This window comes from Neopelma chrysocephalum, unplaced genomic scaffold, assembly GCF_003984885.1.
Source record: "Neopelma chrysocephalum unplaced genomic scaffold, ASM398488v2 Primary Assembly neopelma1_71, whole genome shotgun sequence".
NCBI lineage: Eukaryota > Metazoa > Chordata > Aves > Passeriformes > Pipridae > Neopelma > Neopelma chrysocephalum.
Window position 1 is genome coordinate 7,240,828 of NW_020897731.1, and position 27,667 is coordinate 7,268,494.

Here is a 27,667-nt window from a genome sequence, read left to right on the forward strand (position 1 = left end):
TGAACAAACGTATTTAAAATTTAATGTGCTGTATTTATATAAAGTTACCTATTCATTAATTAACACATAACCAGAATTATTACATCAATAATAACTTTTAGCTTCAAGTATCTTAATAGAAATTATTACATACAAATTTGTATTTTTATTGTCCTACACAGATTTTAAAGTTTAAAGCTTAAAACCAGCCAACTCTACATAATAATTCTTTGTGTTTTTTCCTTCTCCTGTAATATTCTGTATGAAATGGTATATATTCAAAATCAAGCATCTAGGTGATACTAACTCATAAAAGTGCAAGATAATTGTGCTGGTATTAGTTGAAACTGCGATTATGTTTAAACTGAAATCATTAAGTCTTAAAATCCTCTTTGCACCTGCAATCTAAAGTAGAAACAGCATTATTCAAGGGAATGTCATTGTCAGGATTTAACTGGTTTTGAAATACCACTACTCTGACAAGAGTCTGACTTACTCTAACTAATTCAGGAGTCACAAGGTGCTGAAATGTATCAACACTTGTGAAAACAAAGCTTATTCTAGTAATTTAATAAAGGATAAAAAGGATTGCCCTCCCCACCACCATGACTTTAATTAAACAACATTTTGAAAGGCCAACTAGAAAAATTAACATGGCATCAGGTCTTCATCTTCAATATTTTGTTTGTATATCAAGAGTAAATTTTTTAAGTACTAATTTGCTAAAAAGACTGCTACAGTACAGTCTTTTTTAGACTGAATCTTTAAACAGGTACCTTTCTGTCTGTCTAGACTTGTAAGGTAGGTCTACAGTTTCACTGGAGAGCTTTAATCGTAGAGAACCTGTGTCCATAACTGCTACTTAAATCTGTTCAGTGGTGAAAGAAACTTCTGGAACCCTACAACCTTCTCAAAGTCAGTAACCAAAATTTCCACAGGCCTCAAAACTGTTTTGCATTTGCTATGTGAAGACCAACTTGTTGTATAAAGGAATATCCCGGTTATCACAGACATACTGGACATTTCTCTAAAACAAATTCTTTCCTGGTTATCTACCCCTGTGTGACGTCTATGACCTGCTTTCCCTTAACGTGAGTTAGTTTCTAAAGCTGACAGACAACTTCACCTGTTCTATTGCAATAGTACCCCACTCCACATGATCTTCCAAGTTTGTGAAAACACATCAAGCCCTTACTCAATCACCATCTGGGAGCAGAGCTTACTACACAAACAAGTTCAAGCATTAAAGCAATACACTTTCCTTGAAGTGTCTTTCTGAAGAGATGTCAATATGTTTAAACAAACTAATTATCAGTAGCTTTTCAATAAAACTATGGAATTATACTTCAGTCTCCTGTAATTCCTTCCTACAGCGCTTTAAATTTGCGTTGTCACACAGTAGTTTAGACTATCCTCAGGATAAAAGGCTTAAACAAAAACTTCATAGAAGGAAGAGCTATCACTTTCACAACTGCATGCTTCCTTCACGGTACTGTCTTACACCTCCTCCAAATCACAGATAGAAAGATGGCTGGAGAGAGTGGGAAGGAAACGGAGGGCTTGAGGTGAGAGGACCAATATGCACTGCTCCCCCCATACCTTTGCGCAAGGCATCACTGCAGACAAGGGTTAACATGGAATGACACTATTTCCTTTCTGGAGGACAGGGGCAGTTAGTGACACGGAGCAGGGACTGGCTGGAGTCCAAAACTGGCACAAAGGCGGCGACATGACAAGGTTCATTACCAGTCTTTCAACGTATTATTTTACATGTAAAAAAAGTAAAACTTTGCCTGCTCCACAAAAACTATCAGGAAAGAGCTCTATCAGAGGACTCCCAAAAGAGGTCCTTCCCTAGAGGTCTGTATTCTGTCATCTCAAGCCAGAGATAAGATAGATCAATCTAGCAAGTTCTTTACAGACTGGGAACAGGAACAAAACTGGAACAGAAAACATACTTTCAAGTACTCATACGAACGGCATAAACTATTATAGAACTATAAATCTGTCTTACAGAAATGTTTGTTTTCTGACTTTACTAAGTAAATAAATACCTCAAAAAAGCTATATGTTATCCATAATGTAAAATTTTTAGCTGCAAACTAAAGGGGGTAACTGTTACAAAATTAGTTCTCTGAATTTCTTCTCCTTAATAAGCAATGAATCAATATGAGAAAAGAAACCATCTTTCCTTAAAGCTACTATTTCTGATAAAATTCTCATAGTAAATTAGTCATTATGTGCTTAATTTGTACAGTTCTTGATCTTATGCCACTGCTAATAAACTTGTGCCTCAGGAATAAGTCAAATAAGTCAGTGTACAGGTTTTTGTTTCTTTCTTTTTTTTACTGAATGAGCAAATCAATCACACATCAGTGTTGTAAATTTATGTGCAAAAGCATTGAAGTGCTTTACTACAAATTACAACGTAGAAACACGTTAACTAAACAATTAAATTCATACAATCAGATTTAGGAATATAACAACACAAAGAAGAAACAGAATTACAGTACATTTACAACACAAGACAAATACATGGAATTCATTAGAAAATATTGTAATAAATAATTCATGAATTATAGTGCAATTGATTTATGCATAAATATAACTAATTGCCTAAAAATCAGTTGTTAACAAAAATCTGTCAAAAATCAAGGCAGCCACAGAGTTTTACTAAATTACTGCGACAATGGAAATACTGCAATTAAAAAACAAATACAAGTATTTGTACTGTAAACAACTAAAAAAATCAGTCTCACTAAAGTTAATATACAATTTAATATAAAATTGTCATTAGCTACCAGAAATGGTTTAAACAGCTTTACTGAGCAGTAGTTCTAAAAACAGAGGCACTGTTTTTTAATATAAAATACTTGAGAAACATTCAAATAAGTAGAAAGCATGTAGGGCTTGCTTTCGCCTTCATTTAAAAGTCTGCTGAAACAGGAATTTTCAGAAATTGTCAATTACTAAGTAGTGACTGGTAACTGAATTTATAAAACAGTTCAAAATGTATAATTTAAATGACAATTAATGAAATACATAGGGGTTGGGGAAGGAGAATTTACACATTTCCCTGCCTTTCCTTAGTTGTGTAATTAAAGGTTAGCCTAACAATTAGAAACAAATAATTCTGTTCCTTTAAACACTTACAGGTTGAGTATCATCTATAAACTATCAAAAAATATTTTAATTACTATTTCTGACCAAAAAATAAATACAAGTACTAAAATGTTGAAAATTAATTATAATATTACATACAAAACTACTGAGTACTGTTAAGTCAATAGTAAAATGATCCCTGATTTTATGAATCCTGTTAAATTTTTGGTCAGGTCATCTTTTAAATGATATAAAAAGAGTACTGTTACTTGCCTTCAATATAAAGTTCTGACTCAAATTTCTAACATTGTCTGAGGAGTAGAAAACATCAGTATGGTACAAATAGTAGGCAATGTATTGAAGCCCCAGATTTTTGCAAGTAGAACTGTATAAAGACAGATGTTGAAACATTTACGTTTTTTCAACTGCATTTTTCAGTGGGGGTATATTCACAAATTATTCCTTCTGGTCCTCACAAAATATGGCTTAATTCTTTTAAAATGAAAGATGACCCTGACACCTGCTCTTCTGCAAACTCTTTATCAGGTATGCTTTTGCTTAAAATCTTAGAATCATAGAATCTGCTGAGTTGGAAGGGACCCATCAGGATCATCGAGTCCAACTCCTGGCCCTGCACAGGACACCCCAAGAATCACACCATGTGCCTGAGAGATTCATTCTGTAAAATGCAAGTAAACCTTAATGACTGAAGGAGATTCAGTGTAGATCTGAGAGACCAAAGAACTGAGATATTGGTTGTGCAGTTTCAAAGGATTATTCTGTTTTAAAATGGAAGTTGTTATTTTTTAGTAGCGTTAATAGATATGGGCTAGATTTTACCGTCAGTATTGCAGTATGCTCTCCACTGAATTTAATGGCAAGTTTATCTATAAATAAAATTACCTGATGTGGCCCATATGTATCCAATGTACCAATTCATTTATATAATTAATCCATACACATGCAAATTTAAGTGGGGAAAAAAATATATGCATGTGTACCACATGTATAAAAGTTGGAGAAAAGTCTTTTTCTATGCCAAATTAGATGCATACAGAAAAAAAATACATGTTGAGAGGAAAAGGGCATTGATGTTCAGTAGTGAATATATGAAGCAAGCCCCCATTCATATGTAGACATATGCTTTTGATATTACATAAAAAAATTAAGTGTGATAAAAAGTCCAATGTAAATACTTTGAAATTTATGTAAAAACTGCAATATGAAGGTAATTGGTCTCCCTTAAATTCTATTAAAAGTTATGTATTTAAAATGAACTAACTTCTAACTACCAAATTTATAAAGACTTTATATTATTGAAAGTTCAAAACAGCTTCACTGTTTAATATTTGTATTTCTATCAAGACCCTGAACTGCAAATTTGGTTATTAGCAAAATGATAATGTAACTTGGTATTCATTTTGATAAACTGAAAACGTTTTGAAATGTCACAGCAGCAAATACATTACAGTTACAGTGAGGTTTTTCAATAGGAGTGTGACACAATCCTTAAATAAATTTTAAGTAGTCATAACATCAACTAACCAGCACGTTTAAACAAAAAAACAAACAAACCCAAACCATTCTTAAGCTCATTCTGTGCACATTATGAACATGCTCTAAGTTGCATTCCAACTTTCTTTTTAAACCTTACAAGTTACCTTAATTGTCAAACTAAAAAGGAAAATTATGTTAAAGTTTAAATTATTTTATGCTCTTAGTATTCCATCTTATTTCATATTTAATAATTCTATAACTACAGTAATTTCTCAGATTTCATAAGTGTACACTTTGTAAACACCAATTTCTTTCTAAACAAACAACAAAATTTTCTTAAAATGATAAAAAAATGCAGTTTATGCCTGCTAAACACACATTTTTAGTAATGAAATGTTTTTCTTACTTGTATTGGATATTTAAGTAATGATAAACTTTTTTCTTTCACAGAATGTACTATATCCTACTAATACTTCACAAATCCACTTCCTTGTAAGGAACTAGCCTTTTTTTTTTAAATCCACTGCTTTGTATAATCTGAGTTACTTACAATTTATTGCAAGTATTCTGTGAACTATAAAAGTCTGCTAACCCTTGGTTGTGTATTTCCATAATAAGATGGATAATTGAATGGGTAAAGTGGTTCTCCACCAATTAAAAATTATGCTTCACATGACAAATACTTCTTTTCCCAAAACATCTTTATGCTATTGACTACTAAATAAAACCTGAATCTTTTCATCTATTTATACAAGGATTATATTAAATACACACTATCAGAATTAAGTGAGCAACTCTATAATTCTGTCCACAGTGAAAACCCTGAATAAAACTATTTTTCAAAAGGCATGTATGTGGTTTTTGAACTGTATAGTTTCATGTCTTCTGTCAGAGTGAGTATATGTATTTCTCACGTAGTGTGTGTATACAGACATACATACACACACACACAACAATTCGCTAACAATTATTCTACACAGGCTTGCTACTATTTTTGCAGCTGCCAGTCCCTGAATCTGTCATATTAAATAAGCCAGTATCTGGTAATCGGAGTTTCTTCTTCGGTGGAGTCTTCAATGTTCCAGATCTTTCTTTTACTTTATATTCTAAAGTGCTGTGAGGTACCCCATAAATTCCTTGTGCTTTGGAAACACTCATTTTCCCACTCATTACCATTGCAATTGCTTCTTCCATTATTTCGTGATCATACTGCCGATATCGGCCACGTTTTTTTCTTGGTTGCTTATTATCTTTACGATCCAAACTATCTTCTGTGTTTTCTGAGGTTCCATCTACTGTCCCATTCTTAGCATTAAGACACAAAGGAGAGAGGTCCCCATGCAGAAAGTAGGAGTCAACACTTGAGTGAGTTACAGGTCCAGAACATTCAATTTTGTTCTGTTTAGGGAGGATATTTTTCAATTTTTGAAGAGCTGATCCTTCTAAGACTGAGGAGGTTTTAGAAACGTGGTACATAACATCCAGAAGACCAGCAGTATCAGACTGTGGTTTGGACACAGAACTTATTCTTAGCTGAGGAATTTTTAATTGTACAGTAGGACTTGAAGTTTCATATTGTAGATTTTCATTTTTTTCTTTAAATTGAGTGACCATTCTCTGTAGAGTTAACTGGTGGAGGTAACTGGAAGCTGTTGGGAATTTTAATTCTGAGGTTTCAAGTAGACTGAGTTTACTTTTTTCTGTGCGCTCTGCTTGAGCTCTTGCCCACAAGGCTACTTTTTGTAGGACTGCACAAGTTTCTTTACTGTCTTTAAATGAATAACTATCATTGAAATCTCGAGTTTTATTTTTAAAAGGTGCAGGCTTTCCTGCTGGTAAGGCTTCTAAGTGGAGAAGTAAAGTTTTTTGAGGTATGCCATAAAGTATGCCTGCTTTATTTATGTCCAGTGCTCCAGACTGAATGTCTTTCAAAGCTTTTGAGAGCAAACCATCTGCAAACTCAGCACTTCTTTCCACATAGTCCTCTCTGTTTCTGTGTAGTCTCCTGGATGGATGGAATGAAACGATGGTAAACTGATGTATGAGAGACTCTCACACAGCTATGGAAGGGAAGGGTCCACTCCTTTATTATACTCCTTGCTTCGGTAACATCACTGCTTCTGATACTTTTTAGCCTTTGAGATGTGGTAGTTAAATGATTATCCTAGCAAACTGTTACAGTTCTGGTAGGACAGTGTGTCAAAAATCATACGGTGGCTTCTACAGCAGCCCTTCCAAGAACTTTATATCCTAGCTCAGTATTTGATAATAGTCTCATGTGCTTGTTATATTCCCTTGTTCACATGCTTGCAGAGCAACACTGTTATAATTTTAGTTAAACAATTAACGTTCCATTAAATCCCCAAATCCTGAAGGAGTTTTTGTTAGTAGAAACGTGACGTTACCGCTAAACAAGTAATAAAAGAGTCAACCCCCTCATAGAAAATTTGCAGCAATAAGTACATAACTACACACAAACATCCCAGACTTACACAAAACTAGGCTTTCTACAACAGTAAGATAAAAGTGCTGTTGTTAACAATCAAGTCCATTTTCGCAAAATAAGACACAGTTTAAAAAACTTCTAGTCACTACTTACAGCTCACTAGTTACAAAGTCATACTCATTTTCAAACTTCTTCGTATGAGCAAATTAATAAAATGCACTTCTACATCATTCAACAAATACTGCTACTGTAGTCCTATTTGTAATAAGTTATTTGGTAAGACGTACAGGTGACAAAAAGGGTCCTGCTATGGCTAGTGGATGGGAGGATGCCAAGATCATAAAATCCAACAAAACAATGCATTTCACTAATTTTGTGGTAGCTTTCATGGTAGCTTTCAGCAGATGCAATAACATTTTCTGTGCTGAATAAAGACATTTAACCATTTGCCACCACACACCATAGTCAGAACCATGATGTAAGTTTAAGTATGATGATTAAGAGCTCTCTCTCACGCGCTTGCTCTCTCTCTTATTAAGGAATTTTATAGATAATAGTCATTTAACTTGTTCATGTTAGTTGAAGAACATTTTACATCTAATTATTAATATGGTCATTTTTGTCCAAAATTGAAGTTTCCTAAATAAACTCTAAAAGAATTATTTGCATTTTCTTCTACTATTCTATTACTTTTAATGTGTTATGTAATCAATTTCAGGTAATTTTTAGTAACATGAACTAAAGTTTGGTGATTGTTCTGATAACTTTTCTTTAAACAGAAAAAAAGGAAAAAGACAAATGAAACATATGATATATACATAGACACACACTTATGAGTGACAAAAATTCTTTTGAAAGCAAAATAGGAACCACATGTGTGTGCCAGTATATACAAGTATGTTATGAACATAAAACCTGACCAGAGAAGAGAAACCCGGATTGTCTTTTAGATAAGCCAAAGAGAGTCCTAAACGTTGCTTACCCAGACACTGAGTTTTCAGAACACAATGGATCATATTTTGGTTCTTCCAACCTTGCGCTTTTCTTTGTAGAGAGATCTAGCACTCCATCCCCTGCAAAGAATGAGCAGTGATGATAACAGTGGTTTAAGGATCTCAAAGATTTCATTAGCAAATATCTTTTACCTATGGTACAATTTTCAAGCAGCTACTTTATCTTTTAAAATTTCTGACACCATATTCCATTAACAATGTCAGCCATCAGCAAATGATTTTGTACACTTCATTTGGAAAAACACTTTTTTAAAATATGGAAAAAAATAAAAAATAAACCCATTCAGAGAGAATAAAATCTAAAAGAATCTGTATTAAACAGAAACTTGACTGCTTTCCTTAAAATCACGTATGCATCTATATTGCAGTGTTTACTTTCAAGGCAACGAAAACAATGCACTTGACATTACTATTATTATTATTCATATTTACATACTGTAAACAAAAAAGTCAGATGCTGAAAAATTCACCTAAGTAAATCCTAGGCTTACAGGACAATTCAGGTTAATAAGGATCTCAGGAAGCCTCTCGACCAACCTCCTGCTCAGAGTAGGGTCAGCTATGAGACCAGACCAGGTAACTGGATAAGCAGGTAGTACTCCAGCAACCGGGAAGCAAGCTTGAGCCCAGTACAGGGTTTTAAGAAAATGAGACCTACGCCACTAAAGGTTTTAACAGTTTATTTATAGATATTCCTCCTGCTGCCTCCACATATATGCAATAATGAAATTGGAGAAATAGGAAGAGGTGGGAGTCTGGGGTGGAAGTCTGCTCTGTTAAGTCACTCGTAAATGCTAAATTCAAGATTTATAGCTGGCTGTTGAAGTCTATGAAGTACTGAAATAGGAAAACATACTTTTTAAAAATCAGTATTTAAAACCATTGAAAACTAAAGAAACTAATTAGCACTTGAAATACTACTTTTAGCTTAAAGGTTTTTATTTAAAAAAAAAAATCACATTTTAATTACAGTTAAATCCCCTGAATATATTTAATTTCATACCTTTCTTCCTTGGTTCTCTGTTTCAAACTTGGGCTGTTTTGTATGCCTGAGCTCTGCGAATTCAATTTTGAGTTTCAACATGTAGCTCAACATTCAGCTCTACAATCATCCTTATACTACCCCTTATTACATTTACAGTGTCATTTTCATGTTACTGCCTTTTATTTCTAAAGCATCAATCAACTGTATATATTTTCCCACAGCCTCAGATGCAGACATGAAGCACTAGCTGAAGAATCCAAATGCGAACAGTAGAATAAGGTGTCAGGAAAATTGTTTGGGTACCTCTCCTTTTTACTAATAATGCAAAGAAATAGAGTTCTGTGTAATAATCAAAGCCAACTATTTGTTTTGGACTGCTTTCTGACTGTTCTTCTGCAACTATTTTGCAGAAGAAGGGTAGAGAAAGTAATATCATGACAGCATTAGGAGGAAAATATTTATAAATATGTCACTTGTCAAAGATGCTCCTTTTCTCCTGAACACATTCCTTTCAAAGTCTTCCTTAGCTCTAAGAATGTTAAAGGAAGGACTAATGTTAATCAACCTCCCTGATGCAGCGATATTAAAGAAGAAAAAGCCAATTAAAAACACTACAGAAATACTCTACAGGGACTATTTGGCCCACCACTCAAGCTTGCAGTGTCCCCAAGTCCTGTGCAAGACAGATTTTATCTGCTGTGTTCTGTCAGTCATACAAAATACATCTCCCTTTCTTAAGCATTTGTGTGTTCCCTTTCACAACAGTTTTCCCATCTGCAATTGATATTCATAGGCAATATGATAAAGTTTAGAAGAGATCACTGGAGAAAGTCACTGGAGAAAAAACTACTTCAAAGTTGACAACTCATAAAGTAATGAAGAGCTAATCATCTCTAACCAATTTACAAAAAAAATTTCTAGCTAACTTGATTTTTAGGAAAAAAAAAGCCCCAACAAACAAAACACAAAGGCTATTGTAAGATTCCATAATGAAATCTAACCAAAATAATTTTAATTTCCAATCTTTCAGAATTGGCTGTGACAATACAAGGCTAGCAATAAGTTGAAAAATGACTTAAAAGAAAACAGTACTGAAAATGCAGACTTCTGAAACCAAAAATTAGATACATTTTCGGCCTCTAAAGGGTAAGCAGAACTGAAGTCATTTCAGATTCAAGACAGTTCCTCCAACTCAGCAAATGCATTAATTAAGTACATGACACTTCCCTGAAAACAATGCTTTATGGGAAGATGATACTCAGTAAAAAGAACCATGCAAGAAATTTGGTATTCATACAAAATACCAGATAAAGTCACTGCACTCCAGATTTTTATTCAGTGATTTCACTTGAATTAAAAAAAACCCAAAAACAAACAGAAAGCAAAAACCAAACCAAACCAAAAAATAACCCTCACAAAAAACCACCTCCAATTGGTAGGAAAGTGACAGCATTTGCTATAAAGCCTTAAGATACAATAAAATCAAATGAAAGGAACGTATGTATATATACACAGTAATATTCTTATTATTTCTTATCAAATCACTCAAAACAGGTATTTAAGCAAGAATTCTGGATAGGAACTGAATGACACCAGGAACAGAAAAACCACTCTCTAAAGTGGTTTTAATAAAAGACATGAAATTACTTCCACTCTTAGCTAAAGCCATGACTACTAAGATGACAGTCTTCATAAACAATACCAGGTAACACTGGATAATACAGAAAAATTCTTAGATTTTTCAGGTGTGCTACTCATGGTCTTCTAATGAAACTATTTCTGTGCAAATTAAATCATTTTGATCTTCAAAGAAATGGCTCAACCTCTGCCCTTTGCTTCTTATCACCAGATTATCAGGTAACTAAGACATAACTAAGTGTGATCAAAGCTCATCTTCAAAATAATCAGGACCACAATCACTTGAAACTCCTCCAGACTAGTGATGTTAAGAGAAACAGGGAGGGGAAGTGGAAGCAACAGAAACCACAGGGGTCAACCTTGAGTTCTTACAAGTGGTATTTCTGCACTGATTTTTAGCAAATTTCTGGGTTTCAGGAGATCTTTCACTAGCTATTATGAACTTTCTTATTGGATCAGATAACCTATTCTAGTGAGTTCTCAGTATCCAGAGATGGCAAGCACTCTACTCCTAGTGTGGCCACCACTCTAGCTCCAGCCACTCTAGTGTGGCTCCTTCCTCTCCTACTCTTCTAGTAGCTGCTGTCACTGGCTTAGGGATCTCAGAGATACATCCTTGCCTACTCTAGCCTTGGTTTCTGCCCTTGGTTCTGTTAGCTGTGAACTTGTTTAAGGCTCTTTGTGAACCCACTGACACTGTCCGTCTTCACAGCCTCCTGTCACAGCAGTTCCTGGTGTTTACAAACTGCTGTGCAAAAGCTGCCCCTTACCTGCTTCCTCCTCTAAGAAGTTTCAGCAAGCCTTCCTTAGTTCTAATATAGTGGGATTTAGTAAATAACAACTCTCCCTTTACCTTGCCCATACACACCATAAGGGTTTTTGTAGCAACAAAACAACAGTCTTGCCTTCCATACCTTTCCTGATGGTGTCTTGTCTTTTGCTGGCTATTTCCTGTGCTGCTGCACACAGAAACTCTTTTCATGGAACTGTCAGTAAGAACATCAAAGCCTTTTATTAATTCTTAACTAAAGCTTTGACTAGCACCTTTTTGCTGACTTGATGTGATATTTTGTAACATGAAAAACTGCTAGATGAAAAGTGTATGGCCAAGTATTGGGTGTCCACAGCACAGTCTTGGCAGCATCTGTCAGGACAGGTGAGGGGCTGCCCTGTGCTGGACATAGATGGTCCTGGCTGGCTCCAACAGACCCATTGCAGGGCACAGCTGAGCCCAGCAGCCATTTGGGCTGAATCTCTAGGAAATCACATTTAAGAAAGGGGAAAAAGTGCCAGATGGACAGAGAAAACAGGAACAAAAAGAAGGAAGAAATAGCAGAGGAAAGCCCAAAGGCAGAGAGAAACCATCAGGTACAGACTGTGAACACTGCACACTCACTACCCTTGCACCACAGGGGCGGGGGGTGGTGGTCACAAGGGAACCTGGAGTGATGCTGAGCCTGGGAGAGGAAAGGCAGTGTTGTAATGTATCTTTTTGTTTCTACCTGAATTAATAGTTAAATATTTATTTTAACAAGCAATAATTTGAGTTATTTTACCCAAACAGAGTCTGTTTTGCCCACGATGGCAAATGGTAAGCAATGGTCATGTTCTTAACTCATACACTCTCCTTTCTGTTCTTCCCATTTTCTCCCCTGTGCCATTGTGTGGGAAGCAAGTGAGCATCTGACAAGGAATTTGGCTGTTAGACGCTCTGGCAGCCAAAGAATATACACCTATTTGCCTCAAAAATGTACCTTTTTATGGTGGCCTTTTTGTGCAGAAGTATTAAACTGTTTCTTGAATGTATTTACAGCTCATACAATTTATCTTTGTGAACATAGCATGTATATCTTCAAAACCAGAGTATTTTCCCCAATACATATGGCAAAACCAGGATCTTAAGAAAATAAAAGGTTATTTTCAGTAATGTTTGGAATTCTTTCAATACACTGCCAGCTTTGATGTCTTCCAAACTATGATGGGTCAATGAAACATGGGAATTATGAAAATTTTCTTGCATTTTTTGGCTATGTTTATACACTATCATTGGTTCTAGAAGACCTAGAAGCAAGAACAAGCTTGTACAGCTAAACTAACAGATTATACATTTGTACTGCTTCTACTTCTGACTCTTGTAAGTCACCTTGCTTAGAAGCTTGAGAGCTATCAACTCTCCCCTATCTATATCAAGGGAAAGAAGCCTCTGCATCAAAGTTAGCTGCTGTTGGGAACATTCCTGAAAGAGCTCAGCACCATGACTGCATGATGAAATAAGTTGCTGCAGGATATTCGAAGACTGTTCCTCACTCACCGTTTTACTCTGCAAGGATGCTCCTTCTTCATTGGTTTAGTTTGGAGGACAAGCAATGTTGCAATAGTACACAATTTTGGTTTTTTGTTAGGAGCAGTGCATGAAAAACATATTTTCTTTCACTGTACAGAATACTCTTTTCAAGGCCTGGACAGTCTTACGAGTTACATAGATTAGGAAAAAAAGAGCAAGATACAGGTATTTCTGGAGAAAGTTGCTGCTAATTTACAGATGATTGCCTGATTATTTACCAGTAAGGTGCACAGGAATTAAAGCATCCTGCTAAATTACCACTTCCATATGCAGAGAAAAGCAGAGGATAATCGGACACTCCAATACAAGTCAGGTGCCAGCTGGACATACCTGGATACCAGTGCTTAAATACTAGTACTCAGTACTAAATGCTTCAGTTCCAGGAGTGCAATGGGTTGATCTTGGCCAGTAGCTAGTCCCCAGCTCAGCTCCTCTCTGTCCCCCTCCTCAGTGGAGGGAGAAATAAGATGAAGGTCATCAAGATAAATACGGGAGATCATTTGCCAATTACCATTATAGGCAAAATGGACTTGGGGAAAATTAATTTATTGCAGATTAAAATTAATTTGGATAGTGAGAAAAAGACAAAAATTAAAGTGCTTCCCCACTCCACCTTTTCCCAGGCTCAACTTAACTCCCAATTCCTCTATCTCCCTAACCCCCCAGGTGGCATAGGCAGGATTGGTAATGGGTATGATTCCTCTCTACAGCTTCTTCCTCCTCACACTTTTCCCCTCCTCCATTGTGGGTTCTCCACAGGCCACAGATCCTTCAGGAAATATCCAGCTGCTCCAATGTGAAGTCTTCCACAGGCTGCAATGTGAACGAATACCTGCTCCATAAGCTGCAGAGGAACACCCGTTTCACTGTGGCCTTCTCCCTATGCTCCATGGAAATACCCACCCCGATTTCTGGAGCACCTCCCTTCCCCACCCCGATTTCTGGAGCACCTCCCTTCCCCTTTCTCTAATCTTGTTGTTCACTGTGCTGTTTCTCACTTCTCTGCCTGTCCAGCATTTTTGCACTTTCTTAAGTGCACTTCCACAGTGGCATGAGCCTCCCTGATGTGCTCCACTTGGGTCTCTGTTGCAGAGCTGGTTGTGCCTTGCACAGGGAAGCCCTGACACATTCTTGTAGATGCCACCCTACAGTGCTCCCCAACTACTAAAACTTTGTCATGTAAGCCCAACATATAGGGGTATCAGATCTGGAAGTGACAGATGTGAGGTTTTTTTTGGAGTGCTTCAGAGATGGCCTGTAAGTACTGAAGGAAAGTAAAAAGCTTTCTTCAATGGTGAACTTCGGTGGCAGAACCTTTTGTCAGTGTTGAGCTAGCACTTAGCTTGGGTTTGCTCAGTGCAAAAGTGACTGCTTCGAGTAATCTGGAAAATAGTTTACACCTTCCTCTCAAGCGCAAGAATCACTGCCATAGTAAAGAAACAAGACTGTCTGTTTTACTATTTAGATCATTGATTTCAAAGACAACTACTGTAAATACAAAGCAGATGCCTAAACAGAAAATGAATCTAAAGCATTTATATTTAAGTCATTATCTGCTTAACAAGATTTGAATTGAAAAGACTTTAACTTTGAGGATCCATCAAATCTGAACAAATTTAAACTTCCTATTCTGTTATTGCCACTTCATTTGGAAATCCTAACAGGAATTACAGCAAATGGTAGGAAGAGTTGCATGACAGTTAAACGATACTACTAAGAAGGGAACCCTGGTATAACTTTTATAAGTCTCCAGACTGAAGAAGTATACTAAGTTGGATACAGAACTATATATTTTTAAAAATATATCCAATTAAAAAACCTTCATAATTTCCTACTGTAAGCATGTGACACTTCATTATAAACAAGCTTCCTTCAGGCAAATACAGAAGTGAGAGATAGAATAACACACAGTCTCTGACAAAAGCTAATTGAAATACCTTTTTCTTTAATCTTTACAAATAAAACACAATGCAAATAAAATGAGGAAGCTGACTTTTTTCATCTTGATCTTATTTGCTTGTGCTGCCATCACTACTAAAATAGCTCAAAATTGGTATGTTAATAGGAAACAGGATGCACAAAACAACTTTCCTGATAGGTATAATGTTCAAGACACCCTTCTCCAACTACAGTCTTAATTCATCAGTAGCTCTAAATTTCACAGCAAGACCAGCACCTTTAACATCTGCAAAGCGCTCCAGCAAACACGGCAGTTTAAGTCCTGAAAATCTACAGTATCTTATATAGTTTACTGTGTAAGTTGTATACTATGTGTGCTGAGCAACTATTTTAGTCTAAGCTGTTTCACTGAAGGTGCACATTTCTAAACTTGTTATTTAGCCTCATTGTAAAAAAACCTCCAAAGATATAAAAAAAAAAAAGATTTAGATATCTTAATTTCTCTACATTTCAGGTTTTTCTTAGACAAAAGATTAATGGATTTTCAAACAGCTGAGGGTGGCAGCAAAACCTTCTTCCTGTCCCTGCCCTGTTCACCCTCTGCCTTCCCTTTCATTCCTCAAAGATTTATTTGGGCTCAGCAACAACCAGAATCTGTCATTGGGGACTTTGCTCCCTCATGGACATTTAAAACCAGTTATTTATAAGCAGCTGTTGAAGCAAGCAAAAGGCAATAGCGCTGGTATCAGGAAAGTATTTTTTCGCTATCCTTGCAAAAGAAACATGCCTCAACCTGGCCAATTATAAATCTCTAAAATCTGTAATTCATCCATAGCAGAAAGCACAACAGATATTTTCTCAGAATTTAATCTGCATAAGGTATTTACTAAACCCTGGCATTAACTGGTTTCTGCCAACCACACAGAATAAAAGCAGGAATTCCACTATTTCTTAATGCTTTTGCTGTCAAAGAGAAAGGATGTTTGAAATTTAATCTAGAATAGGTATACTTAGCATGAGAAATCCATGTCAGAGTTCCCTGCCCCCAAGGATGTCATCCAATTAAAGACTGCATCATTAGGCACACACATACCAGATCTGCTCTCATTCTGACAATGTATACTAAAAAAAAAAAAAACAAACCCAAACCCAAATGAAACCCAAAACACTTAGTTCTGCCTTCTTTCAACTTTTTTAGTATGGTACGTGACAAAAGGTCAACTTTTCCTTTTGGTTAGCAGTGTTACAAGATGAACACAGACCTTTATATCTGTAAAAGACAAAAGCTGCTTTTGCCACTGCTTTCAGTTGCACGTGACAGTCACAACCATTCCTGAAAACTGCTGCTAATCCAAATCTAGTTCAAAGTCCAAAACACTCTTGTGATTATACTGTTATCAGTTTTGGATAGCAATACTCCTTGAGGCAAAGAAATAATTTCCTTTATGAAAATGATAGTGAGACAGACTTTATTTCTCTAGCTTTACTCTCAATAAAGAAAGCTGCACTCATCTATAATGATTAAAGTATGAAGTGTGAAAATTTCCTTCCAAATTAATCTTCTATTTCCATCATTCTAACCAGCCTGTATTTAAGAATCAAAGTGTCCAAGGGTTGATGCAGACTGAGTGACATTTGCTCTCTGAAATTCTAGTATCCTTCTTGCTTTTCTCAGGCTTCTAACAGAATCACTGTCACCTATGACAGCCACAGGTGAGCTGACTTGGATTCAGTATTGCAAAGCTGTGAAATTCCAATATCACTTATTTAACCCAGGCACTCACTATGAAAAATGTTTCTAGAAAGAATGTGGAGTTTTTTGTAGTGTGGTTTGTTTTTTTTTTTTTTAACATAGTTCTCTTCTAACACTTTTCCTGGTGTTTAAGGGAAAAATGTATGAATTTTCTTTCAGCATTAAGTTGATGCAATACCAATTTTCCTTCAACCTTTTTTTAAACACATAGGATAATTTTTTTTCTCCTGTATACTGATTACTACTTTGGAAAGGTAGAACACGTATTAGACGCCATTTAGATGCCATAAAGTAACAAATGACAGCAAAACACAGATTAGCAGATACAGAAATTTACCTTGCTGAGTATTCTGTTCTTGAGTTCGATTCACAGTGAGGTCTAGAGGGCTATCCTGTTCTTCCTGAAGGGAGTTTTCCGTTTGGTTCATTTGGACACTTTTACACATCAGACTTGGTTCAAACGATGAACCATTTCTGTTCTCTTGAATTTTGCTACTTTTTGAAATGTACTCAATCGCAAACTGACGGATCATTTTTTTCATTAATTCCTGAGCAACTAGGGGAATGTTAGGATCACAGTTCTGAGGAAGATCTAGGAATAAAAAAAACACAGGCAACAGATATATTAAGAGTCAAACTTAATTACTTTTCTTGTAATAAACACTTCCCATAAGCACACAAATGTGCGTAATAAGTACATGTGTCATGAACATAATAATTCAGATGCCCAATAAATTTTTCTTATGAGCATTCCTAACTGGAGGTCACTTGGAAGAACATATTTAGCACAGATCAGTAATTTTTACCATATTCCTTTATCATAGCATGCAAGTAAGACTATGTAGGTTGCATTATTTATGGGAGTCAGAATGTGCATTTGCTGTTGGCAATAAGTTGAATTTTCATTTGCAGACTGTTTCCTGTTTTGAAAATAAAGAATTTTGAATAAAACCAGTGAAAGTTAAATGAGCTGTGAATTAATACAGAAAGAAGGTACTTTCAAAGAACAACCATAACAAAATAATGTGTAGCAAAGTCTAGTTCTGTAGAGTAACATAACATAGAACACTTGGACTTTTAAGGAACTGACCTTAAAAAGAAAAAAAAGAAGAGAGATTTATCTCACCTTCTTATTAGATTATAATACCTACTGTAGGTTCAGGATTGAAATGTCAAAACTGATATGATGCTACTTAAAATGTCCTATACAATTTAAAGTAATGCAAGCAATTGAATACAAAAATAAAGCTGTAAATTTTTGTTGTAAAATCTTACAGGATTTTCAGGATATTTCCTAAGTGCTATCAATGAAAACACTTGTAAGAAAAGTTTTATTTCCTCTTCTGCACTGGGTGTACTCTATTTTTTGCTTGTGTATGTAACAGTCCCATGGAAAGTAGTATTTCATTTTAGAAACAACATCAACAAAACAATTAAAGGATCAAACATGAGATACCTCTGACTTTATTTTAATGTTATCTATCAGGTAGAAAACAGTTAAACCTCTTATTAAGAAACATAGCTGAAACTACATTTGTGAATCAGCGAAAAGAATCCTAACAGAAGCACCAGATAGAACAAAACAAAGATGTGTAACTTAACATAAATAAGCTGTGTTACTACACTGATGACTGCAATTCATTTCCCAAGACAAGCAAAACTGCCCATACTCAGAGAACTGCATCTTCCTTGAAGTGGCAGTAGTAGTACTCACTTCACTATCCCACTCTTCCTTCTTTCCTTCAACTCTACACACATACACACCCCTCCACACCAAATATCCTTTTCAATGTTTCAACCCTGTCCATCCTTGAGTTCAGGTAATGAGTGAAGCAGTTTTGAATCAAGAAGGGACAGGGATTTAAAGATTTAAAAGTGTGAATGTGATACAGGAGAATTAGCTCTTAGGTCCATCTTGATTGCCTGAAAGGAATATCAAAGGACATGGTTCTGTAGTTACTGGGATACTAAAGTTAGTCTGAAACAGATAAGACAGATGGTAAGTTGAGTTTTGTTTTCATGGAAATGGAGAAACTGAAAGGCCTGGACTGGGGAGATGTTTGCATGCAAAGTGTACGTTTCCTAATAGATAGTTTGGAGGATCATTTTCACCAACAGAGCATTGCAAGGAATTACAAACACACACCTATGAGATCTGCTGTGTGAAGCACATGAGAGGGCAGCTGACTGTTCAGATGCTTCCTCTCAAGACCTTTTGGTTGGTCTCTCAGTAGTGCTTTATGAGGTAAAAGTGAAGGTCCAAGATTCCCAAAGACTGAGTACATGCTAGACATCTTGGGTTCAAGAGAACTTACCCAAGACATAACAAAACAAGTCTGCTTATGGTTAAAGCTCTATCTTCTGACAACCTTTCAACAAGATCTCTACCACAATATCTAAAATTGACAGGCATTTCTAGAAGAGAGGTATGAGGTAAAATTCAAAATGATGGAGAAAAGAGAAAGATCTCTCCCTGCCATGTAACATCCAGGCTTTAGTATTCTTTGTTTATATTGTTATTTCCTGATCCTAAATAATGAATACAGAAAATGTTCAACTGGAATTTTATCATCCTAGAGACACACTTACAAGTAAAGAAAAAAATTCAACAGATATCGAAGCAGTAAGGCAATAGGTATAAAAGTGCTAATGTATATATAAAATATAAGAACAAGGAAAGTTAAGAGATAAAACTGAATAACTGAATTATCTAGGAACAAAAGTGTTTGCATGACAAGGGAACAGTAGTTCTAGACAATGAAAACTACTGATCAATAGCTTAGCTTAAAAAAACCCCACCAAAACAAACCCAAACAAAAATCTGACAGTCTGTATTCAAGAAACTCATACAGAATTATTATACAAAACATTATATATTATAATATTTTATATATTATATATTTATATTATATTGTATATTATTTTATATATATATATAATATTATATATTGTATAGAATAATATAATCACACTATTATACTGAATAGTCTACCAGGTATCTGGTCTGGAATGACCCTGCTTATATCAGAAACTAGTTTTTTGCATGCACCCAAGAAAAACTACTTTGATGGCTTCTGGATAACAGGGGACCATCACTGCAAATGGGAGAGAAGAGTTATTTTAAAGGCATAGATCACACCAGGATGTAACAAGCAAAAGACCACGGAGTGCAAGGGACTGCCATTAGCTGGAAAACACAAAAGCCTGGAACAAATTTCTCCTTATTAATCACCATCCCCTGCATCAGTTATTATAAAACTGCACAACAAAACTCATTCAGAACTGTCAAATTTCTACTGCCTTCCTATTCCAGTTTAGACTATTGACACTGGTAATAGCCAAGCATATATTGCTTTTAGACACTTGAAGGAGAAATCAGCTTTTCCATTAGGAGTAAGGTCATCTTTTGACCTAGTTGGAATAACAAAGGATTTTTTTTTTGTTCTTATAACTAGTTCTTTAGCGTTAGTTTTTATTTTTTTTTAACTTCCAAATATTCCCTATGGAAAAATAAATGCAGCAGAATTTCTCATATATTCAGCTGCTACAGCTATTGGTAGTTTACAGATTCTAAGTTAATTTGCTCTAAAAAGGTAATACAGAAGTTGGGGTGTGTGTATATCTCTGAGCATATGATCCAAAAGATGTGCTCCAGGGATGCAACTGAAGTGCTCTTGCTGTTAATGCAAATTCAATCCATAGGGAGAGACTCAGGTAGTCTAAGATTAACTGCCATAAATGCAAATGGTGTTGCTATCACATTGACTGTTCTATAATGTAAATCATTAAATGGTAAATCATGTTGGAATTACCTTGGGAGATCTCTAGTAAAACTGCTTGTTCAAAGCAGGTTCAACTATGAGGTCAAATCAGGTTTCTCTGGATTTTATGTAGTTAGGTCAGGATTACTTCCATGGATGGAAACTGTACAACCTCTCTGGGTGGCATGTTACACTGCTTGCCTGGTCTCATTTTTCCTTACATAAAAAAGAACTTCTAATTTCAACTTGTCTGTAATCTGTCACTATCCTGCTATGCACCATTGTAAAGGCTTTCGCCCTGTCTTAGAATCATTCAATACTCTATGTTGGAAGGGACCCAGGAGGATCATCGAGTCCAACTCCTAGCCCTGCACAGGACACCCCAAGAATCACATGAGCCCGAGAGTTTGTCCAAATGCTTCTTGAACTCTGACAGCCTTGGTGCTGTGATCACTTCACTGTTCCAGTGCCCAACCACCCTTTGGGTAAAAAATCTTTTTCTAATATCCAAACTAAACCTCCCCTGACACAACTTCAGGCCATTCCCTCAGGTCCTGTCACTGGTCACCACAGAGAAAAGATTAGTGTCTGCCCCTCCTCTTCCCCTCAGGAGGAAGCTGTAACTGCAGTGAGGTCTCCCCTCAGTCTCCTCCAGGCTGAACAGACCAAGTGAACTCAGGTGCTCCTCATAGAGCTTCCCCTCAAGGTCCTTCACCATCTTTGTTGCCCTCCTTTGGAAGCTCTCTAGAGACTTAATGTCTTTTTTTATATTGTGGCACCCAAAACTGCACACAATATTCAAGGTGAGGCCACACCAGTGCAGAGCAGAGCGGGACAATCCCTTCCCTTGACCAGCTGGCGATGCTTTTCCTGATGCCCCCCAGGACACGGTTGGCCCTCCTGGCTGCCAGGGCACTGCTGAATCATATTCAACTTGCTGTTGACCAGGGCTCCTGGGTCCCTTTACGTGGCACTGCTTTCCAGCATCTCATTCCTCAGCCTGCATATATATTCAGAGTTGCTGGAAATCTGCTCTTGATCCATTACTATTAATGCTAGTTTGCTTCCTGATGGAGAATGAAGCTGTGGATACTTAACTTGTATTATGAGGAAGAAGCAACTTAGAGCAGTTTGAAGTTAGAAATAATTTCCTGCAGCTCTCCAAATTTATAGAACACAAACGAGTGCTGTAAGATCTCAAAGGAAAGAAGAAAGTTACACAGTTTCATAACTATATTCTTTTTATACACTGTACATACCTGAAAAAAAAAGAAGACTAAGGTAAAGGCAACTTTTATATATTTTACCAATGTAACACTCAAGTTATCAAAAGATACACACTTGATGTAGGTTATATAAAGCCTAATTACTCGCCTTCAATGGCTGTAAGTCTGCAATGAAAACAGACCTGGACCATCTTCTTACAAGGACATGGAGCTGGGCCTGTTCAGCCTGAGGAAGAGATGACTCAGAGGGGATCTCATCACTATCTATAGTGTCTGTAGGGAGGGTGTAAAGAGGATTGAGCCAGGCTCTTCTCAGTGATGCCAAGCAGAAGGACAATAGGTAATGGGCAGAAACTGACGCACAGGAAGTTCCACCTGAATATGAGGAAGAACTTCTTTTCTGTGCAGGTGACCAAGCACTGGAACAGACTGCCCAGAGAGGTTGTGGAGTCTCCCTCACTGGAGATATTCAAGTACCATCAAGTACCATTGCAACCTGGGCAATGTGCTCTAGGATGGTCCGGTTTGAGCAGGGAAGTTGGACCAGATGACCCACTGTAGTCTTTTTTAACCATACCCATTCTGTGATTCACAATGGCAAAGTTCCACTACACGTGAGAAATTTGTAATAAGTCATATAAAATTTTTAAATGCAATGAAGCATATTCTGGGGCAAGAGAGGCATTAGATCTCTGGCCTTCGTATCACTACCAAATATTTCTTTATTATTATCAGCAGATGGCACCAGATATACTTTGTACGACCTAAAGAGTCTTTACTCTAAGATGTTTCATTAGGAGTCATGATTATAGCACCTTAAAAAGTTTTAAATCTACATGCCTACATCTGTTTAAACTCCCATTTTTCACAGTTGATTTAAAACACAAGGTATCTCTATTTAGTCCATCGATCTTTAAAGATTTGGAGTAAAAAGTAGCTCCGATGTTCCTCCATTTTCTCTTAGATCACTGTAACCTGATGTTATTAGGATAAAAGAAGGCTAAATGACACATTTGTACACTATAATATTTTTTGCTTGTGATTTTCAAGATTACAGTCAGAATGCAAGAGAAGACAGTAATAAACATCATGTAATTATGACTAATTGCAATGAGTTATTTTAATTCAAAGCTCACGTTTAGGATTAATACTTACTCAGTTTATGTGCTGCAACAGCTTGTAACTATTTAAATTCATACTCTTAACTACTCTGCACATTATGTGTGATTATTAGACTGTAATGTACAAGATAATGACTGATGTGACTCACAGTTCAGAGTTACACATGTATTTGGCAGGACAATGAACAAGGAGTTAAAAGCTCCCAAAATAGTGTTCCGCAATAGTATTCTATTTCTTGAAAATGAGTAATTTTTCATTAAAAAGTCAAACTAATGACTTTATTTGTTTCCTGATACAACACCAAAAGGTAGTGAAAAGCAGCAGGGAATCACAATCCTCTTTGTACCTTACAAGGCTATTGTGCGAGTAGCAGGACTAAGAACACCTGGTTGTTTATCAGCGTGTTCCCCGCATTCACTCCACCTTTCCTCTTTTCCGAAAAAGGCCATGTTTTCTAGAACAACCCCACCTCAACAGCCACTAAACTGTCCCAGCAATATTCTTAGCTGTACTCATAAAATTGTTCATGTCACTGTCAGATCACTGACAAGTTAAAACCAGAACACAACAATTTATTCTGAGCCATGTATCACAATTAGTTAACTTGACTGATCAACAAACAGAAGGAATAAAGGCCAAGTCTACTCTAGTTTTCTGCTCTTGTAAACAATCCACGATTTTCCTTCCTCTACTCAGGTTGCAATTCTCATTACTCTATATATAGTCGTATCTCTTAAGAATATTCTTAAATATAGTTGAAAATGACCAAGAAATTCAGAGTCAGTGAAGACAGTAACAGCGGCAGGCAGGTGGTCAACACAAAAAGTATGCTTTACTTCCTTATGAAAGCAGTTGAAACCCTGCTATGCATTCTTTCCTGATGGACTTTAAGAGGAATAGCAAGGCTGTCATATAAGCTTACTGCACAAGCTATGTCAGAGCTCTCAGAGATTACAGAACACCCTCCAGATTTTGAAAGGACAAATTAGATTTCTTAAAATTATTAATAAAAAGGAACTGCGGGCATTGGATGAAGCAGTGTGTACATCTCAAAACTCCAACTCAGAAAGTAACACTTTTTTCTAAATCTGAGATTATGTGTGCAAAATTACATTCTCATAAGTTTGTCAAATTATATATACATTGTCCAAGAAGCATAACCAGTTTATGACATCTATGCAACTAAGACAGAACTATGCAAAGAACAGGAGGACTCAAAGTTAAATTCAGGGATATGGTATGACGTATGAAAGTCATATTTATGAACGGAAATATTTTGCAACATGAAACAGATAGCTGGAAACTATTAATAAAGAACTTCTATAAAGCTTACAGGGAAATTACTTTGATATGGGAAATGTGGCAATGAAGATACTTGACAGAGCAGCCCAGAGAATCTGGAAAGATTCAAGTAATCCCAAACATTCTCCCTGTAATTTTGTGCCATAATTCCTTAACTTCTTCAAGAGCTTCTCATATTTCAGTCTTCTCTTGGTGGATCATGTCCTGAAGGTAGAACCTGATTCACCACCATGAATGCATGCAAATAACCCTTTCTTTTTAATTTGTTTTTGTTTAAAGAGGTCACATTAATACTGCATGGAAAAATGAGCTTCTAAGAATACACAATGCGGAATAGTAGAAACCCAGAAAATTAATAGTCCACGAACAAAATGTCTGATTAAGTACTTAAACAACCAAGGTTCTGCTATATAACAATGACCACGTCACATTCTATAATATTCATGATTAAAAAAAAGGCTAATACATATTCCTTAACAAAAGAAAACAGTTGTATTTTAACATCATTTAAGTGGAAAAGTATCACAGTCTACTCTGCTTACATGACCAAAAGGGTAAAGAGATATGTTATACTTGGGAAGAAAGCATCTGGGTTTCAGATACATTTTTTAATGGGAACAATCAATGTTTGACGACAAGAATCATTCTGGCTTTGCTGAGGTGTCTGCTGAGCATAGGACTTTTCTACAGACAACTAACTACCAAACTGGACTTTCACTAACACACAGTGAAGTTAGGTTCCTAACAGGAAGACACTGTCACTTACAGCATCTCTGGAGTTTACACGTCTTGGCAGTAATTCTATCATCCCTTGTCCCAGATTCTACAGACAAGTTGTCATCTAGGAATGTCTGAAGCCTATATGCTGCAGACAATCATATAACATGGCTGCATGTTCTGAGATCTTCTGAACTACTTTCCTGATATAAAAAAAACCCCAAACCTAAACCAAGACCACAACCAAATGCCCCAAAACTAGTCTGCAAATGAAAAAAATCCAGTCATATACTAATTTGTTCTAAAATAAAAGGTTAATGAGACCAACAAATCCAACTCTTAAATTTGCTCACTAGTCTTAGAAGTTGTTCACAGAGGCCTAAATGAAACTGTGGTAGTTATAATAGTAAGAGGGTAGATCATCTTGAAGAGTTTGCAATCCAAACAAGTGTCACTCCATTTTAAAGACAGCCAACCAAGAATTCTGAATTTTTTTGACAATGAAAGCACATCTGGTTTAGTAGCAGCTATAAGATCTGTTCCTTAGCTAAGCAATTACTGGAAATTTTTCGATTCCTCTTTTCCTAAGTTGATAGCTGAACTCAAAAACCTACAGAAATTCAGAAAGTAGACGTGAGATTTTCTCAAGTAAAAATCTTCATCTTCCTTCCTAAAATCCAGAACAGTTACTTGAATACCTCATAAATTGGTTTCACATGCCCTTTACAATATTTTTTGCTTTTCACTTCCTGTAATTTAAACAACTTAAAAGACTTTACTAAGATCTGAACTAAAGCAATATTCTTGGAAAATTCCTACCCAAGAATACAGAAGTCCTTCAGAGAATCACAAAAACAACTGGAAAAGACTGGTTTTGTTTTTTAATAGACAAAACCTTTTTCATGTAGCATGATTGACCTGGCAGATCAAAACACCTAAGGAAGATGCTAAAAGCCAAATGTTATTTGTGAAAAAGTTCACTAAGGCAAGGTCATGCCAAGTTTCACTTCTCTTATGATAAAAGTTCCTCTCAAGGAGTATCAAAAGGCAGCATCTCCAGCAGAAGCATAAAGCAGGCAAACGTTTGAAAACACCGTACACATCAAGACCAAGAAGAGATCTGAGAAAGCAGAAATATGAAGGAAATAAAATACCTGCCTAGGGAGATGCCATGCAACTGGGTCTGTGATGAAAATATAATAAGAATTTCAGAAGTAATGAGGTGCCATCTTCACTGAACATTTTCTTTCAAATGGAAAATAGTTTGTTTTAAAGAAAAGCAAGGAACAAAGATAGACTCAAAATGCTGTTGCACTCCACATAAAGTTCTTTAAAATGCAAAAAAGTGAAATGTAGACCGAATAGACACACAGTACATACACCCCAGGTTCAAGGGCATAATAATCTCTCCTGCTGCAGTACAGTAAAAGGGAGAAAACCAACTTTGTTTTTTTCTCCCACCTATGTGAAGGAAGAGAATGTGTGTAATTCTTTGTTAAAAGCAAGAGAGGGCTGTCACCCTAGCCATACTTAGCTATTCTGACATCCAAGTACACCCACTAACCCCAAGAAAAACCTGTGAAAATTGTAGTTACTGAGTAAAGCTTCATTCACCTTTCTTCATTCACAGGAAGCTAAGGAAGAAAATGAGTATTTCTGCTGCCGTTGATGGTGAATAACCAAGTAACTTTCATGAACCAAGCTGACTTGTCAGTCACTCATGTACTGCTATAACTTTTTGAGTTCTAAAGAACAAGAACAGCCAAAGAATTGATGAGCTACTAAAAACTATATTTTGACAAGAAGTTTCAACCTCCAACTTGGATGTATTTGAAGGAGCAGCTTTTGTACAAGAAGATCCCAAATTCCATTTTGCAATCTGCAAAACACATTTTCTCACCTAAAACTGTTTTCCTGCTGAAAACCAGAAGTGAGAATTTAGGAACAGAAAATGTTTAAATATTTAAAATTCCAGGGAATGGCACCTGAAGTTGGCATGAAGACAAAGTAGCAGCTCATGGTAAAAAAACCCAAACCAATACAATTTGATGAACATGGATTCAAGAGAATAACATAATGCAACAGGACCAATAGGAATGGCAAGTAGGAAGACTAGTATTTAATCTGGTGATTATAGTAAGCAAAGAAAAAGATTAGGGAAAACCAAAGGAATAAGGAAAAGAAACAGCAGAAACATTTATTTCAATAGATAAATAAAACAATACTTAAGAATCAAAATCAACCCTGAATAATTCGATTCTTCTAGATTTTTCGCCATATTTCTTAATATAAAAGACATGTTTTTATTACCTTTCTTTCGAAAGAGTGCATTTAGATAGTTTTCTGCTTGGCATTCAATCTTATCAGTGTTGGACTGGCCCTGAGATGACAGTTCCTCTGTAGGCGTTGACTGTGAAGAACCGATAACTGATGCACGATCCTAGAAAAGATATGAAGATCATAACATCTCTCAGAAGTTAGTCTGCTGGTAGTGCAACATACGATGAAATTATTGAGCTATTGAATTAAATAGTTTGATTTTACTGGTTCTATCTTGAGTCAAAATGCAGAATTAACTTATCTGCAAAATTAAATTCTCTGATTCTTACTTTCATACCAAAAAATGGGTGTTAGGGAATAATGTTTAATATCATGTTCATACTTACACTGGCTGTTTCTTTGTGTAAATTACAAAAGGAACATTTCTCATCCATAGACCAGTCAGTTAGCTCTTCTGGCTCACAGTCTTAAAGGAAGAAAAGAAAGCTAGATGTTTTAAACAAGTAAAAATGTATTTTGAAAACAAAATACACATCCTATAATTCATTCAAGTAAATTCCGTCAATAATCTGGTATGTGTTTATTGGTACAAGGCATTCAGTA

The 27,667-nt window shown here is 36.0% G+C and overlaps 1 protein-coding gene across 10 annotated transcripts in view; it reads right to left on the minus strand.

Annotated features, from left to right (window-relative positions):
- LCORL (ligand dependent nuclear receptor corepressor like) overlaps positions 1 to 27,667 on the minus strand; it is an 84,046-nt gene that overhangs the window by 22,882 nt on the left and 33,497 nt on the right. For 7 of the 10 annotated variants that reach the window (XM_027686393.1, XM_027686399.1, XM_027686391.1 and 4 more), the window contains exons 3-6: positions 27,451 to 27,530; positions 27,095 to 27,224; positions 16,994 to 17,248; positions 8,007 to 8,097 (exon numbers count right to left, since the gene is read on the minus strand). In XM_027686393.1, coding sequence (XP_027542194.1) covers positions 8,007 to 8,097; positions 16,994 to 17,248; positions 27,095 to 27,224; positions 27,451 to 27,530 — 556 coding nt within the window. Of the gene's footprint in view, positions 1 to 2,310; positions 6,584 to 8,006; positions 8,098 to 16,993; positions 17,249 to 27,094; positions 27,225 to 27,450; positions 27,531 to 27,667 lie in introns of those variants that run through there. The other 3 variants (XM_027686398.1, XM_027686397.1, XM_027686400.1) reach the window with 3 other exon arrangements.